The 16,536-nt window shown below is 38.2% G+C and overlaps 1 protein-coding gene across 1 annotated transcript; it reads left to right on the forward strand.

Moving 5' to 3' along the window:
• Positions 1-5: 5 nt before the first annotated feature.
• On the forward strand, positions 6-3,241 carry LOC140341197 (olfactory receptor class A-like protein 4). The gene is made up of 2 exons (XM_072426753.1): positions 6-93; positions 1,303-3,241. The coding sequence occupies exon 2, from the start codon at positions 1,371-1,373 to the stop codon at positions 2,358-2,360; it is 990 nt and encodes a 329-aa protein (XP_072282854.1). The 5' UTR covers positions 6-93; positions 1,303-1,370; the 3' UTR covers positions 2,361-3,241.
• Positions 3,242-16,536: the final 13,295 nt, after the last annotated feature.

The following is a 16,536-nucleotide window of genomic DNA, read 5'->3' on the forward strand; positions in this document are numbered from 1 at the left end:
TGTTGTTCCTGTGTAGAAAATGACAAGTCAGAAAGACGGCGTGATAATAGATTCTTTTGGATTTTGGAGTGAGACGTTTCCTCAAAATTACAGGTATGTTCTCTTCTTTGGTCTAGCTTGAATATGAATATTATGTCAAATTCTTTTAGGAGTTGGAAGGTGTATGCCAATCTGGTGCAAACTATCATTTTATTTTTGCAACTTAGTGCTTAAGATATAAAAGCCTGCTGTGTGCGTTGTCATTTCTCCTGTTTTAATAAATGCCCCTTAGGCCAGATTCTTGCAGGTAGAATTTACTCACATGTTTCTTCTAGCTGTTCGAGACCCCAGTATTGATGTCTGCACTGTTCTTCCATAGCACGATCATTATAAATCAAGTGATTATAATGGATGCAATCTTCCTACCTTAAACAGGTACACTGAAATTATATTTTGAAAACATAAAGAACAGATGTAGCTAAGGAGACACCAAACCAGAAGAACCTATGCAAAGAAATCTGTAGAACTACAGAACTCCTATTATACCTGGCTCACATTAAACTGGATGTAAACCCCAAACTAAAGAACATTAAACTTGCTAAAGCAGTATGCAGCATCATTTTTTTCACATCTCTGACCTCTTGCAAACTTTTTGCAGCCACTTGTCATTTCTTGGGGTATGCGGCCAACACTGGGTGTTTTATAAAATGCCCATGTGACAAATTGAAAATGCTGGGACAAATCTGGAAGATTGTTGTCACTTCATCACAGAAAGGTGTTATTTTGAACCACCAGTTAAGAAAAAATGCAGAATGAGCAGCAGATTTTTTTTTAACAAAAGGTAATTGAAATGACATTGACATATTAAAGTTTATATAAAATTGAGTGAGTGGGTTACACTTTCAATTTAGTACAACTGAAAATTGTAGTTGTGACATTGCAAATTGGTAAAACATTTGCTTTCATGAAAATATGTGCTAGATCTGAGTTCTCAATCCTGCAGATTGCACTAGGAGAGTTCTGCTCCGATATCATTGTGCAGCCAGCTTGGACTTCTTCCAATCTTAACTGCAGGAGTGAAAGATCATGGTTTGACAGCTCAGATCTTGGTCTGCCTTCATTGATGAATAAAAATGACTGCTGTAACTTAAATATATCAATTACTTTTATCGGCAATTAAAAAAAAAATACACACAAATGTAGGTAGACTTTGTGTGACCGTCTTTGCCTACAATGTTAAAAAATCAGTGACCTTTAGTATGTATATGTTTTAATTTTTGTTTTTTATATATATACTTTATATATTTTTTTTCTCTTTATCAGATTTTTCAAAATATTTGAGGATATACTGATTTCTTCCACTGGGTTTCTGCATATAAAGGTAAATTGAAATGGCCATTATATCAACCGATAGCATTTTTTACTTGATCTTGGTAATTCTTGGAATACTTGGGAATTCATTGGTGCTTCTGACAGTAATTGGTAATGCTATAGACAACAAGACCATGCCAGCTTCCGATATGATACTTACAAACCTCACTGTGACTCATCTTTTAATATCTGTCCTTCGAAATGTCCTGGTTATTACTTTCCAGATGGGAATAGATCTTCTCTTTTCCACCTTATGGTGTCGAGTCTTCATGTTCATTTGGACCGTTTTGAGGTCAATGAGTGTCTGGGGGACATTCTCCATGAGTGTTTTTCATTATATCAGCATCAGAAACCATTATTTAAAACTGAGAATAAACTCTTTTTTTACCACCATAAAAGCTCTAGCTGCGATTTGGACATTTAACAGTTTGTATTATGTACCGGCATTGATATTTACATCACGTGGAGAGTCTAACACCACTTTTTCAGTGCAGCTAATAAGCAGCAGTACTAGACCTGTGCTTGGCTGTGTATGGGACTTTCCAAGCCCTAATGCAAACCTTTTCTTTGTCACCACATCTCTGGTTATTCATGAAATCATACCTGTTATTCTTATGGTTGCCACCAATTTAAGTACTCTGTACACATTGCAGCAACATTCAAGGGCCATAGCTGCCCAGAAAACTATCAATCGTGTGGCTTCTGAGAAGAAAGCAGCCCTGGTAATCACCACTTTGGTTCTTCTTTTTGTCGTCTGTTGGGGAACCAATGTGTTGGCTGTTAACTTCTACAACTTTACAAAAGGGCAGTCTGCTCCCGCTTTTCTGCTGCCCATGGCTAACTTTGGTACTTATATTTTTATGGGCTTTAGCCCTCTGGTTTTAATGTTTGGACACAGCAAGCTGCGTAGAAAACTAATTAGCCTGATATGTAAACAGTTTAAACGTCAGGTTAATCCAGTGGGCTATTCACCTAATTTTAGTACCAATGTAACTACTGTCAAGTGTTAGGTAGACCTAAAGATAGACTACTCCTTAAACAGATAAATATACAAAGCCGTAAGTTATCAAATGACAAATATATTCTAATAGAGTAACCAATATTTTACATTTATTTATATGTAATAAATTGTTTCTTAAGTCAAATTCTGCAGAATATTTTAGGTATACTTTAATTTAAACATAAAATAGACTTTTTATTCATCAAGTGTTACTCCCAACATCAGCTAACCTCAAGATCAAGAGACTCAGAAATGATGAGATTGGCACTCTCAAATTTTGGGTGCTGGGCTCTCGTACTAATATGTCATTATATTGTAATATTGTATTGTAAAAGAAAAGCTAAGTCAATACAGTTATGTCAATACTATTTAGCAATATCACCCATGGCACAGTCATGGTATGTGCTGGTACATGAGAAAATCATAAGTTTAAATGATCTCTATGTGTTTGACTTCTTGAAACTCACGTTTTCTCCTATATTTGCTTACTGATCTTATCGAAGAAAAAGCTATAAGATAATTTAGGAACAGGCCATATTTGATAAGTTCTATGTGATGATATAGATCTTTTAGTAGGATAGCCTTTGTAAGAAGATGATAGCATTAAGGAATATTCACATATTGTCATGGGTAATGTAATATACTGGGTCTGATTTTTTAAAGCTCTCCAAGACTGGTGAAGTTAGACTGATCAAGGTGAATCTGGATTATCAATCAAACCTGGAATATATTTCTTAAAAAGCATTTGCTGGATCACCAAGGTTCACTTGTGATATTCTATCTTCTTCAGTCTTAGAGATCTTTACTTAATCACACCCACTGTGTTCATTTTACCTATTTGTGGTCCATTAGTCTGTAGCCACTCAAGTTGGAAGAGATCAATTGTATGTAAATATAAATATTATAATTTCTGCATCCTGTATTAAATGTACTGTATTCACCATGACTTACAATGTATTTAAAGTAAAATATAGTATTTTTTAAACCATGTGTTTTCTTGTATAGAAAAGCTCTGCAAGCATGGCATACTTTAATACAAAAACACCTCCAAACAATCTCAATAAAAGTTGTTGCTGAAGACCATTGAACTTCTGCCTAACACTTACCATGGAACATTGTATGTACAGAATATACAACTAGGACCACCATCAGAAATTTCTGAGCCCCATTACTTGGTAAACTTCCTGGGCCCTCTCTACCATTTTTAAATGGTCCAGCATTGGTAATGATTTTGGATTGGGACCTGGTACAGAATTACCCTCTCTCCCTGTGTACAACCTAACTGCTAATTTAGTTTAGCTGGTAATTTACTTATGAAAATAGAAACATTGATTCTGAAAGGTATTTTATTATATTTACAAAATTTCAGAAAAGTTATAAAAAAAATTGTGTTTATTCTTTAACTTTTTCAGCTTGACTGTTTGGAACGTAAGTGCTGAAATATTCACTGTTGTTCATTTCCTTCTTAAAAAGGAGAATGTAGCATTTTGGAAAGAAAATAGTAGACAGGACACCTAGACAGCTGCTCAGAATAAAAACCATTTGAATGAGAGATTTGTAGGCAACACCTGTGCTGACATAAGTGGGTATGAAGATGATCCAAGCAAGTATTAAAGTCAGCATGGCTATGGTGATATCTCTTGCCATGTAATACTGGCGGACGGGTTTTTCAGCCATGAAAGAACATATGAAGGATAACAAGACCAGAAGTCCATTGTAGGCAAACATCAAACCAAACTGAAGCAGTGGTTCATATTTACAACTAAGATAAATAGTCAGGGAGCTCACATCAAGGGTTGCCACCTTTACAGAGAATGGCTGGGAAGACTTCACATACAAGGCACAGAAGAAAAACTGACATAGGAATGTACAGATTAGGATAATCCATCTTCCTGGATATAGTAACCAATACAAACAGGACTCGATGGGCATGGAACTAAAATGAAGTTGTATGGATTTGATTAATATCGGCCCTAGTAATGTAGTAAAGCTTAGGGAGAGCAAAGGCTGCTGTAGAAGACACATCATGTCAGAAAGTTCTCCAATATAAAGGAAGACAGAGGAACACATGCATGCTAGACCAAGCAAGGTCATAAAGCTCTCAATTTCACCAGCAGCAACAAGCAGAGGCGTGCGCCAATGCTGGAATAAGATCACAGCCACTGTGCCGATAATTACCACGATTAGTCCCATGAAGCCAAGAAGGGTGATAACATAATAGTTACTCCATGTTAAAAAAATGAATGTGGGATCTTGGCAGGCTTTGCTTCCTGACTTGGACCACTGGCCAGAAGGACATGGTGTGCATTCTGTTAGGAAATAAACAGGTAAACATTTGTTAGATAAAAGAGGGTTTTATTTAAAAAAGAAAAAATATATATATATATATATATATATCCTATCTAGAACATCTAAGATCCACTTTGTATAGTATAGAGCAGGGATCCTCAACCCCCGGTCTGGGGCTGGCTGACAGCTGGGCTGCGAGAGCATGGAGACCAGCGGTGGTCTGCAGCTCTGGCCTGTGCACCCCCCCACTGGCCTGAGCCGCGGACCCACTCTCCCATCGCAGGTTCTGGCATCATGACATCATTCTGGGGGAATTTTCCTTCCCCTTGAGTAACACGGCTCCTTAAGCATGCGCCGTCGTCCGGAGTCCATAAATTTAGTGGTCCGCAAACTCCAAAAGGTTGGGGACCACTGGTATAAAGTCTTTATTCTAACTGAGTGGTAGGCAGCAGTGAGTCTTCCTTCTGCTTTTATTAACTGAAGGACAGAAGAAAGTCCCAGGCTAAAAGACATATATGAGGTTCTGTATGGATCTATCACAACGCCAGACTTATAGGCAGGTAAACTTGTATTTGAAAACTGCAATAAGGGCTAATGTCCCTGGTAACATCAGGAGCTGCAAGGAAGTGATATATCTGTGCAACAGATAGCATTAGAAGGTTATTGGTATATTTCACAATAACCTAAAAGGATATTAGGACACATTGGGCCTGATTTATTCAATTTCCGGAAGACTAAAAAAGATAGACTACCATGGGAGAACCTGGGTGATCCAGGGTGATTACCCATGATTGTCTATCTTCTCCAGTCTTGGAGAGCTTTAATAAATTAAGCTCCTTGCGTGTACCAAATGCAAGTTATTGCATTGTAAATGTAGCAGAGACATCTTCATTCATTTCATAGCCTGTTTGGAGAGCAGAGATGTGGGAAGAGCCTAACAGGCCCACACCAAGACCAGTTACAAGGAAAGAAAGCAGCTGGTCTTAACTGCACAAATTAAACGTTTCACGTTGTATTACTGCTAATATATAAAAGAAATACACATAGTTAGGTAAGAATAGGCATGACTTATTTTGGCAAAATATATTTTCCATCATATTGGGAGATTTTCAACTATTTCCTATTGCTTCTCTAAGACAAGAAGTGAATGAAAGTTTCCTTGTTGGTACAAAGACTGAAAAAATTGACAGGTATATATTTTTCTTTACTCTATCCAAAATGAAATAATAATGCTATATATACACTTTATTGTTTTGACATGGTCAACATTAAAGTCTTAAAAAAGAAATGGAGAGTGTGACAACCTGTGAAGTTTACGAAGGTTCCCTCTGGACAAGTTTGACATTCAAAGCAGCAGGAATTAAAGCCTTTGGTCAACTTGACTTGGCCCTCTGAACATTGTCGAGAACAGGTGGACTCTGGGACCTGCAAAAAAAACAAAAAAACAGCCAGAGTGATATATCAGAATATTTATACTGATTATAAATATACAAATAAGTCTTCTCTGAAATTTATTTTTACATATTTTTTTTTCATATTTACTATAATGGTCTCGGAGAAGATAAATGATATAACAGTGTGTTGGATAACAACCCATGGCGAGATTGTCAGGGCTTATTTTAATGGACATTGTTTTTATGTGTTTGCTGTGCATTTGGAATGCATATCAAACATAAATTGGCAAAATGGAATTCCCTTTATTTCAGATCACAGGCGGCAATTGATCTGCCTGAGATAACGCTTTGTTTTTTTGGACACAGCATGTTCTATTAAGGTGCCGTTCAACAAAACAGATCAAACACAGTGTTTCATGTCAAAAAACTACTTATCTCAAAATGCAATCCTAAAAGGAGATTTGGAACTCCCTTAACAAAAAGATCTTCTCGCCCCTACTTAAACTTCAACCATGGTCTGATGGCATCTTCGTCAAAGCATCAGTCCACTAAACATGGACAAAGCATATCTGGCTCACTCAGCCCTTGGATTTTTATACATTTTAAATATTTTGACAATGAGATCTTCTTGTTATAGTTTCTGAGGTCATCCACTGGAGAATTTGGGTTTTTGTCCACCCACGCCTCCTGCTACATTCCTCCTTGATAAAACAAATACCAAACCTTGCCTGGAGAGTGGGACCCCTCATAATGAACATAACAGATATGCAGATATAAAAAAAGTGCAGATCTAATAAAACAAAGTACCAAAGTAGATACCCTTTATGGGGTTAAGCTCTAGGGGTAGTATCAATTGGTTAAGTTGTGTTACTGGCCTCCTGATCGTACCTCAGCATTTTATTTTTATTCTTTATCTTGTTCCTGAGCGAGAAACTTTTTTTTTTAATTTAATTTCCTATCACCAGGCTTGCATGATTATTACAGGGGTTGTTTATAGGTAAGTTCATTTTGATGTAGGTACACCCACAGAACTACATCTTACAAGACCTCAGTCCCTACCCATAGTGGCTGATTTATTAAAGCTCTACAGGACTGTAGAAGATAAGACTATCATGGGAGAACTTGTGTGACCCAGCAAAAGGAATAGATCCGATCTAGGAATGAAACATTTGCCAACTAAGAACTAATATTTATTCCTATGTTTGCTCAGCCAGGTTCTCCCATGACAGTCTAAGGTCTCCTGCTTTGGAGGTCCATAGTGTGTGGGCATACTCCTGTAGCAGCACTGTTTGGTGAGGAAAGAAATACATGTATGCATGTGGAGATGAACATAGAGGGTTGGAGAACTTCTGTAGTCCAGCCAGCAGGGTTGATACCACTGATTGGCACTGTGATGTCAACTGAAACAGGGCAATTTAGGAGCACACTATTTTTTGGTATTTGGTAGATGAAAATGTATCCATATATTTATGAGGTCTGGCATACCTACTGCTTGCCTTGAGACACAACCCAATTGAAATCTAAAGGGATTCCTTCTGTGGGAGCGAATCTACTAGGACAGTGGTCCCCAACCTTTTGGAGCTCATGGACCACTAAATGCACGGACACCGGAGCGCGCATGTGCGGGGAGCCGTGTGTCATTCAAAGGAGAAGGAACTTCCACCAGAGTGATGCCATGATGCCAAAACTCTCCAGTGGGTTCAGTGGACGGGTTGTGTCTCTGGTCCCTGAGCCCACAATCTGTATGGGAGATTTGGTCCACGGCATTGGCCGGTGCGCCTCCCCAAGCAGGGTCCTTCTCCTTCTCCTGGGTTGGGGACCCCTGTACTAGGACACCGAATGCAAACATATAGGAAAACCACCAGTTCTCAGGTCTTGGAAAAAAAAAATCCATGAAGTTGGAGGGTGGGTTAATTTTGAACCAACTGATCTTTATATAAAAGTGCTGTTTTCCTTTGATGTAGGGGATACAATACTGGCTAGGGACTGTTCACACCGGTTTACAGCCGTTTTGTGCCTGGCACTGAAAACAAATGTATTGGCCAACATTACCACAGAACATTGTCTGGTATGCTTGTGGCAGTGTAAACCAGACAAAGGGTCATCCAAAAAAACAGTCAGCAAATCATCGTCCAGTCAAAGCAAAGTTTTTCTTTATTGCTTATGGCCTCTTTTCCAAGCACACTTAAACACTTAAAACAATCTCAAGAACTACAATGCTTCAGTTAACATCCTCTGAAATGCGAATGTTTATTCACGATTGCGATAATGCAGCCAAGCCTTAAATATTCTCTAGGGAAAATTTTTTACATTAATATTTTAATAGGTGGAATAAATATATAATGAAATGTGAGAGCGCTGATATAGTGGTGTGTTGGTGCAGTTGTCATTTTCTGCCTTGTTATGTTTATTTTAGATGCACATTTTTGCATTATTGATTTTTTTCTGGTCATGATACCATGCTGTACTACAGTAATTTTACCTTGAAACACTGCAGGTTATTGACTTCAGTCTGTACCTGTTTTGCTGAGAGGAAAAACTCAGAGCGAGAACTTAATTTATTGTGAACTATGTGACAGAGTGTCCCAAAAATGGCAGTGAAAGTGTATTAAAGGCTCCAGGGAAAGAGAGCTAGAGTGGATTCCAGACTGAGAGAGAGCCAGAGTGGACTCCAGGCTGAGAGAGGGCCAGAGGGTTCCAGACTGGGAGAGAGACAGAGGGTTCCAGGCTGGGAGAGAGTCAGAATGGACTCCAGGCAAAGAGAGAGCCAGAGGGTTCCAGGCTGAGAGAGAGCCAGAGTGGACTCCAGGCTGAGAGAGAGCCAGAGTGGACTCCAGGCTGAGAGAGAGCCAGAGTGGACTCCAGGCTGAGAGAGAGAGCCAGAGTGGATTCCAGACTGAGAGAGAGCCAGAGTGGACTCCAGGCTGAGAGAGAGCCAGAGTGGACTCCAGGCTGAGAGAGAGAGCCAGAGTGGATTCCAGACTGAGAGAGAGCCAGAGTGGACTCCAGGCTGAGAGAGGACCAGAGGGTTCCAGACTTAGAGAGAGCCAGAGGGTTCCAGGCTGGGAGAGAGCCAGAATGGACTCCAGGCAAAGAGAGAGCCAGAGGGTTCCAGGCTGAGAGAGAGCTAGAGTGGATTCCAAGCTGAGATAGGGCCAAAGGGTTCCAGACTGAGAGAGAGCCAGATGGTTCCAGGCTGAAAGAGAGCAAGAGGGTTCCAAGAAAGCCAGCAGCCAAACAGTACTACAAACCTGTGAGTGTAACAGTAGTGACATAGTGTATGTGTTAGTAAGAGAGGGCACCTAAGTGAGGTAGCCAGATGCCCAGCCGGGGTACTGTTTATTGTTATTGGTTTATTTACCCTTATAATGACCCCCTAAACTTGGATGCATGATGCAGAGCATTTCACCAAATGCCACAAAAATCTAGTTGGAACATTCTATATTCACATAAATGTTATAAACTGTTAAATATACTGGCTTGATTGACAACTGACGGACATGTCCAAAGGTCAGTTAAATTATGCTTGCAAACTAAATACCCCATGGGTAGCATACAAGAGAATCTGCATTCTGTCTGGTCAGGTAAAATGACAGAATAATAAAAAATCCCAGAGGCAAACTGGCTCTACTTTACAGGTTAACAAGTCTTAGAGGAAATCCCCCCCCCCCCAAAAAAAAAAAATACCTGTCACTTAAAGGCTTAATTCATATTGAGGGGTCATTCCTTTTAACCTAGCTGTCCCTAGCTGCAAGCTCTACCTAACCCAAAAGGAGTAAAGTGTTATATAGAATAAAAGTTCCAGTGTTGGAATTGCAGTTTAGAAATAGTAAAGTAAATCCTACAATGCTATAAACAACCTAGGCACTTCTTCTTCCTAAGACCCAAGGGACTTTTCTGTCTCATAGGGTTCTTTGCTCAAAAATGTCACAACTCATGGAGTTGGTGCTGTCCCAGCCTTTGTACTTGGCTGTTCAGCTTCAACTTCTAACAGAATATTGCCCCCTAATGGAATGAGCTGAAAGTGTTTTGTAGAACAACAAGAATTTTATGGTTTGCACTGTAAATGGCCTTTTTAAAGGTAAGTTCCACTAAAAATCAGAATTAATCACTTGCAATATAGAATTATGTGGCCTTCCTTCTTTTTTTATACTCTGGTAGGTCGGATCCAAAGTTCCAGAGCTGAATCAGTGAAGTTAACATTATTAAATTATATTGCTGTGCTTATTTTTTAGCAGTATGGCTATCCCTATTTAATGTACAGCGCTGCATAATATGTTGGTGCTATATAAATCCTGTTTATTAATAATAATAATAATAATAATAATAAATGGTTCAGGTTTTTTCAATAAGCTTGTAAATGTATTTCTAACATAACCTTTCTTTTGAGAGACAAATTTACTGGTTTTCGTTCTGCTTGATCTTACAATTGCATTTTTGGGTTTTAGGGATTTTTTTAGGTACCACAACTCCCTTTACTTTTATATAGTAACAATTCATATCATTTATAATTTTACATATGTATATACAATATTAAACACATTCCAGCACATAACAACATTTTGTGGGACAATTTCCCCAGATAATTTTTTTTCTAAATTTGTAGTCCTTAAAGTTGGCTTCATCAGAAGGCTCAACTTTTATATGTGCCAGTTCCAACATCAGACAATAATTGTATAGAATTCCAAACACCCAGGCAAAGTGAAATATACCAATTTTTTTGTAAAATCGGTGTAAATCTATTGTTTACAACCAATAGCTGAACAAATAGCAGTGTAATCTCACATTTATAGTGAAGGTCACCACATTGAGCACTCGAATTCAATATTACTAATATGCTTGAACAGTTACACGATTTTCAATAGTATTTTAATGTACCAATGTCTCTGACCTTGATGATAAACAAAAGAAGGTAATTCCTACACGGTTTGGCTGTCAACTGGTTGATCTTACATAAACTTTACCCTGTACAGCCTGATATTTGAGAACATACACACTCCAAACACTTTACACCCAGCACTTGTATGTACGAACACTTACTTTTGTACTGTACCATACAATCTTGGATTTGTTGATAGTCAGCTTCTCCAAGAAAGATCCCACTTTATAGAATGGTTGATTTGTATTGTATTTCCACATTACTATGTCATAGCCCATATTCATTCTCCCATGAACATCAAATGATTTATTATTAAGACTGAAGTTCTTGCTGTTTAGTTCTTGCAGAAGCTTTAAAGAGAACACAATATTAAAATTAAAGATTATCTAGAACAAATGGGCAACTGAGTAAAAGGTCAATGCAGAAGAGGAAATTTGGAGAGATTTTAGGGACATCAGAGATTCTCTTGGTGTAATAACAAAGTCAAACAAGGATTCTTATTAAATGTGTTCCTAATAATGTATTATGTGTAAATTGTGGCAATTATCTTTGCACATATTCACTGGTGCATTGCTTTGTACTGCATGGAGTAGTTCAAAGCTAGCGATGGACACAGAGAAGGGCAGGTTCCTTCCTGCATTTATGGCTCTGCCAGTTGTAATAGTAAACAGCAGGGGGTGCTTCCATTGGATGGTGGCTCCCTGGGGGCCCATATGGTTATATATATATATATATGTGTACATATATATATATATATATGTCTGTTCTGTGAAAATGTCCCCAGCAGAGAGTACTGCTGTTGACTTTGCAGACTCATCACCCATCAGGAATCTCTGGCTGCTGGACTGATTCCTATGTGTACACATGAACTTTTTGCCTTGCGGACATTGGCGCTGTCGATCCTGTCCCACTCTAGGACTCATTAACATAAGGAGATGCCATGAACATAGTTACTGCTTTTAATGTGTGAGTTATACTGAGTTATACTGTTTTCCATTTAATGGCAGATTCTTCATTCCTGAGGAAGCAGAACTTGCACAACACTTCAAATACCAATAGAGACTGGATGTATACCATACATATTACAAATAAGTTTTTTCTTCTTTTATTGAGTGAAAAAAATGTGTTTTTATATATAATTGGTGAAATATATGTGTGGAAAAGAAAGAGAAGAAAATGTTAAATTGTTAGATTGTTAGATCTAAGAATTACTGATCATACTAAAGTACCATCCGCTGTAAATTTCATTTTATTAAGACAAAAAACTCATGTAAAAAGTTCTTCAAGGATAAAACTGTTAAAAAAGGCTTGTCTAGAAATCTTACATGAATATTATATATTATTTTTAATTTTTATGTATTATTTTAGATTTGATACTTACCTGCCAAGGAAGTGTGCCATACACATCTTTGCATTGACCAATAGGACCATTTACAATATTATGAACAGCTTGGCCAATGCAGTAGACTGCAATATATATTCGATATACCAGGCCAAGTGCCATAGGGTCTTGTAGCATTGTTATATTGTCAGGTGTTAACAAGCTGCATGATTCACAGTCTTCCAGAAGGTCTTTGGTCTTGAAAATATTCTGATGGTTGATATTTAGATTTGATGTGCTTTTGTTGAGTAGAATCTGTCTCTCTTGTTGTATCAGGTATAGAGTATTCAGTACATATTCCTCAAACCCAGGCAATGGCTTACTAGTTTCCGTAAAACCGATAACCGTACCAATAGACTGCATACCTGGCATCTGCTGGACATATGTAGACTGGGACCAGGTTGTTGTGGCAATCCACACCATTTTTAATTTATAGTCTATTACAGCATTAAAAAATAGTTTGGCTTCCTGTGCTGTGGAGAGCACAACGGTGACATTGACTCCTGTGTTCTGAAGTTCAAGAACCTGGTTCTGCAAAGAAGTATTAAAATTTGGGTTGGTTTTATCCATTGGAATGTAAGCTTGGTAGGCAATGCAGATGCCAGCTTGGGCAGCCTCAGTAGTGAAAAAGAAGAGTCCTTGCTCACCAAATTCATTTCCACTAGCCACTATGGCCACCCAGTTCCAATGAAATTCCTTTAAAAGGTTGACAATTGCCTGAGTGAGCGTTAAATAACCAGGTATGGTGAAAAGAAATGATGGGAAGACTGTCCTGTCGCTAAACTTTTCATTGGAAACCTGATAGCTGATCTGAAATACAAAAAAGAGTTGACCAATTTACACTACGACAAATATATAAGTATATATGCCATCACTGCTAATATTAAAAACAGTAATCAATAGAAATGCCACTAAAATTAACGTGAACAAATACATTCATTGTGTGTATTTTTTAAAACTTTTTTTTAATAGGTGGAAAAATCAAAAATCAAATGAGATCAGTCTGCTTCTTTCCCTCAATTTACATATTAAAGTATATTGTTTACTTATTTATTTACTTATTGTTGGTTACCAGTAGATGGCTCTGTGTCCTTATGTAAAGTATGTAACAAACTCATGTCCCCAACTGCAACAGACAAATATAAACTGAGATTCTTTCTCCAATGGCATTTTGAGGGCAAAAAAATTACAACCAGTCTTCACCCCATTAAAAATTGCCACATCATTGTAAAAAAACAAATCTGTGAGTAAAATGTTAATCTTAAATACCTTACTTACTTACCTGGATTCATGGATCCTGTGAATTCTGGGGATCACAAGTCTTAATAGAAGTGCAGGCTTGTCTTCTTGTGGATCAGGTTGGTTACCAATAGATGGCTCTGTGTCCTTATGTAAAGCGTGTAACAAACTCATGTCCCCAATGGCAATGGACAAAAATAAACTGAGATTCTTTCTCCAATGGCATTTTGAGGACAAAAAAAAATCTTGGTTCATATTCGAGTATATATAGTACATCAGGCTTATTACATTAGGTTTCACCCCATTAAATATTGCCACATCATTGTAGAAAAACAAATCTGTAGGTAAAATGTTAATCCTAAATACCTTACAGCTGGATTCTTAGATCCTGTGAATGCTGAGGATCACAAATCTTAATTGAAGACAGTGCGGGCTTGTCTCCTTGTGAGATTTTAAGTGTTCCCAAGATCCCCTGAATTATCTTTAGTGTTACCGAGGTTCCCCAGTGCTCCTGGGAGAACATTAGGAGATTTAGGTTCTCTTGGTTCTGTCTCTTCTCTGGGAACCTTAACTTTCTGAGATGAGGGAGTGAATCCAATGTAATAAACAGATGCTGCCTCTTAGCGCAAGGTCTGGTTTAAAGTATTCCTAAACTGTGAATAAGGCTACTCATCACCAGAAAGCTTTTACCTTGCACAATTATAATCATATATGTAAAGCAGTGGTCGCCAACCCTTTCAGGCCAACAGGCCACTAAATTTACCGGTTTAAGAGCACGCATGCCAGGTGTCACTCAAAGGGGAAGAAACTGCCCCTTAAGTGATGTCATGATTCCGGAGCCCGCCCACTCTCCCATCGCAGATCTGGGCCTACAATGGGCGAGTGGGGGCCCACTGCCCTTTCTCTGCAATCCGTACGGGAGACATGATCCATTGCTCTGGTCAGTGCGTCCCGCCAGCAGGGATCTTCTCCTGTCCCTGCTCAGGGAAGCACCGTCCAGAGCTGCGGACCACCGGTTGGTGACTGCTGATGTAAAGAGTTTCAAGTTTCCTTTATATAAGTTGTATGTAAGATGTCTGGATGCATCCCGATGTTACTGAAAATATACATGGTCTATATATTTCAATGTAATTGATATTAAACAAGCAAACCCATTCCAGGATGATGTAGACTTGAACCAAAGGTATATTTTTCATTGGTCAAAGTGAAAAGTACAGTAATTCATTGCAACCAGACAGATTTAAAGCCGGCTCCATCCAATCTCAGCCATTGCAATCCATTGCAGAACATTGGCTTAAATCCCAGCACCAGAGGCAGCAATGCATGCATTTATTTAAAGTCCCACTTGCTACTCCATCTACTTCAAATATGAGTAATTTACCTGATAAATACAGCAAGTTATGCAGGAAAGGGAAATTATTATGTTATTTTGGATTCTGGCATTTGGTTGCTGAACTGCTTGCTATAGATTACTTTACATTGTACATCAAAACTCCCCTTTCAGTATGTAAACCATACATTATTGTAAAGTGCACTTACCTGGGGTAAAAGGAAGAAGCCAAATAGTCTTGCAGTTGCTGCAACCATTTCGGTAGTAGAAGGCCCAATGACAGCAATCACTTGTGGTTCATAGTTTGTGTAGTTACATACTACCTGGATAGTGCTTTCCTCTCTCTCAGATAGAAGCTTCAAGGCTGCTCGTATTGTGACTTCTGTATTACTGCAGGTATCGTACGTCTCATATCCAAGACTGATATTAGGCAGAATGGTACTGCTGTTGTTTATTTCCTCCACTGTAAACTTCATTGCCAATAACCCAATAAATTCATAGATGTTGAAGCTGTTAAAACAGGGATTTACATTTTTGGCTGTCTTGATCTGATTGTAATAAAACTGTGTCATAAACACAGGGCACAGTTTGTTAAATTGAGGGGCTTTCTCAGACCTGTGGGTGACTGCAGCATTATAGTGCAGGGTCAACCATGGTCCCAGTCACTCCTATTCATGTAAATAGGAGCAGTTGTGAACCATATTGTGCATGCGCTTGTACATTGCATAATAATATGATGAGACAAACATCTGTACTAATTGCATTTATTAAAATAATGTGCCTCTTCTGACTTCCATACAAATTCAACTTAAGAACAGACATACAGTGCCTATCTCGTATGTAAATATTTCTTTAGGATGAAATCCAGCCTTAATTTTAGTCTTGCATAATTGTATAGGCTTCTGTCCTAAAGTAAAATATATTGCCTATTTGAGGTGAATATTCAAAGTCTGAGACAAGACTTTGCCGACCAACTAATATTCATTTTTATTGCAATACCCCACCACTCCTTGTTGCATGGGAGGGGTTCACATGCTCCCCCATAGCCAAAAAGATGCCGCTGTTTCGCATTCTAAGTACGCAAATGGAATGTGCAGATAAGGTGCTATACTAGTAAGAATTATAGCAAAACTTTACGTTTTTCTGCTTAGAATCTTGATACATAAGTCCATTAACATTAATAAACATATTCCAGATAAAACCCCTATAAACATAGATATGAGCAAGCCATAAATATATAGGTGGGATCATGATCAAAATTGGGCTTTTTAGTCTTATAGACCCATAAAACACTGTACACCAAATAGACTCTGTAGATAGACACTAGAAGCAAAAATCCAGAATCATAGGCTATCCTCCCATATCCGAAAGCCCTTACATTATAACATTGAAACATTAGTATAGGTGATCTCTAATAACTTTCTGTGTACCCCAGACCCACTTAGGTATTTTAAACAGGACCACTGATTGTGTTATAAAGCCCCTATAAGAGAAAATAAAAATCTTACTTTTTGCATTTAGTGATTTTATCCTTTCCCCATTTCTCCGACATGTTGGCCTCATTATGGATACTGAACAGACCCCCCAGTTTGAAGTCTCCAGGTAAGCTGAAAAATGTTTGACTGGTGGATATTCTCGTCTTCAGTAAGGCACACACCGAAGGACAACTGAGTG

The sequence above is a fragment of the Pyxicephalus adspersus genome, chromosome 11 (genome assembly GCF_032062135.1).
Source record: "Pyxicephalus adspersus chromosome 11, UCB_Pads_2.0, whole genome shotgun sequence".
NCBI classification, from domain to species: Eukaryota; Metazoa; Chordata; class Amphibia; order Anura; family Pyxicephalidae; genus Pyxicephalus; species Pyxicephalus adspersus.

Bases quoted from the DNA above. Each gene is read 5' to 3' on its own strand.
- LOC140341197 (XM_072426753.1), top strand. From the start codon at position 1,371: ATGGCCATTATATCAACCGATAGCATTTTTTACTTGATCTTGGTAATT.